At 69.5% G+C, this 1,865-nt stretch overlaps 1 protein-coding gene across 1 annotated transcript; it reads left to right on the top strand.

Annotated features, from left to right (window-relative positions):
* Window positions 1-1,249: 1,249 nt before the first annotated feature.
* On the top strand, window positions 1,250-1,838 carry GGACT (gamma-glutamylamine cyclotransferase). Its single transcript, XM_077753891.1, has one exon. It carries the CDS (start codon window positions 1,262-1,264, stop codon window positions 1,730-1,732), a length of 471 nt encoding a protein of 156 aa, XP_077610017.1. The 5' UTR covers window positions 1,250-1,261; the 3' UTR covers window positions 1,733-1,838.
* Window positions 1,839-1,865: the final 27 nt, after the last annotated feature.

Here is a 1,865-nt window from a genome sequence, read left to right as displayed (position 1 = left end):
CCCCCCCCCCCCCCCCCCCCCCCCCCCCCCCCCCCCCCCCCCCCCCCCCCCCCCCCCCCCCCCCCCCCCTACCCCGCCGGCCCCCCCTCGGCGCCGGCCTCTGCCTGTCCCTCCGCGCCTGGGCGCCAGCCCCTGCCTGGTTCGCCTCCAGACTGTCCTACCCGGCGTGCCTCCCTCCGCACCCCCAGCTCTGCCCTGTCCTTCCCTGTCACCAGGGCCGCCAGCACGAGAGCTCTGGGTGCACCCCTGCCCCGCTCAGGGGGAACCAGTGCTGCCCAGGGCCCGGGGAGCATGTGCGCGGCCAGCTGGGTGCTTCTCCCACAGCCGGGCCTTCCCAGCCGCGGGTGACCCAAAACCCGAGCGCGTCCCAACGGGCCACAGGCTGGCGACCCCGGGGGGTGCCGCGGCCAGGGCTGGGGGAGCGGTCGGCAGGCGTCCTGGCTGGTAGGGGCCGTGCACCCTCCCCAGATGGGCTGCAGAGGTGAGGTGAGGCTGAGACCCCCACGCCAGAGAGGGGAGGCCCTGTGCGCCAGGTGGGCCTGGGCTGCTGCCAGCAGACGGGCACGTCCCTCCCTCCTCTGCTGTCCCTGCGCCGTGTCTTCCTCCAGAGCCCGCTGTCATCACACGGCACTGGGCCAGGAGGGCAGCGAGATGCTGGCTTTGGGGAGGCACCCGACTTGTCTCCCTTCCATTTCTAGTTTTGTTTGAGTCACTTCTACACAAATGACTTCTAGCAATTATATAACAATCTGTGGCCCAGACCCAGGCGAGCAGGAAATATTTACCTTCACACGAGCACCAAGGTGGCTGCGCTGAGTCACAGTGAGTCGCAGGGAAGCGTCATCAGCCTCCAGGACCTTGAAAAGGGACACGGAAGGTGCGATGGCTTAAGTTCTGCTGGGTCGCACTGCCAGGCCCGGGTGGGGACCCCGTGCAGGACCCTGAATGACCTCCTGTGGAGCATGGCAGCTTCCCGTGTGTGCACATGTATTTATAGTCACTTATCAGCATTTCTGTTCTGTAAAAAAGATTTGTGTAGTTTGTACGGTCATTTAAAAACGATCAGAACTGAGCCCGTCTGGGCGGCACAGCCCTGCAGGGCTCGATCCCGAGGCAGGCGTCTCCCTCGGACACGTCCGTTCCTACAGGAGCCCCTTCTCCCAGAAAGGTGACTGTGAAGGGTGGCTGGGTGTCCCCGGCACCTGGGCGCCGTGGGCCGTGCGGCTGGGCGGGGTGGCGAGCAGAGGCTGCGCCNGCCCGCATGGCGCGCGTGTTCGTGTACGGGACGCTGAAGCGGGGCCAGCCCAACCACGGCGTCCTGCGGGACGGGGCCAACGGCCGCGCCGCCTTCCGGGGCCGGGCCCGCACGGTGGAGCCGTACCCGCTGGTGATCGCCGGCGAGCACAACATCCCGCGGCTGCTCAACCTCCCGGGGCAGGGGCGCCGCGTGGCGGGGGAGATCTACGCCGTGGACGAGCGGATGCTGAGCTTCCTCGATGAGTTTGAGGGCTGCCCCGACATGTACCAGCGCACCTCGCTGAGGGTCACGGTCCTCGAGTGGGAGGACGCGCGCGGCGCCCCCGAGGACGCGCCGGCCGCCGACGGGACCCTGCGGTGCTTCGTGTACAGCACGGCCTCCTACGCCCCGGACTGGGTCCGCCTCCCGCACCTCGACAGTTACGACTCGCGCGGGGCGCACGGCCTTCCCTACAACCCGCGGGAAAACCGGTGAGAAGGGCCAAGGCGGACAGAGCCCCGGGGACGGGCCGGGGATGCCAGCCCGGCCACTGGCCCGAGGCGGAGGCGGATAACGCCCTTTGAGGCAGCCGGTGTGCGGGGCGGGGTGTGCGGGGCGGGGCGGGCGC

Source organism: Crocuta crocuta, unplaced genomic scaffold (assembly GCF_008692635.1).
Source record: "Crocuta crocuta isolate KB4526 unplaced genomic scaffold, BGI_CrCroc_1.0 scaffold31, whole genome shotgun sequence".
NCBI classification, from domain to species: domain Eukaryota; kingdom Metazoa; phylum Chordata; class Mammalia; order Carnivora; family Hyaenidae; genus Crocuta; species Crocuta crocuta.
This window is presented reverse-complemented; position numbering and strand designations above follow the sequence as displayed.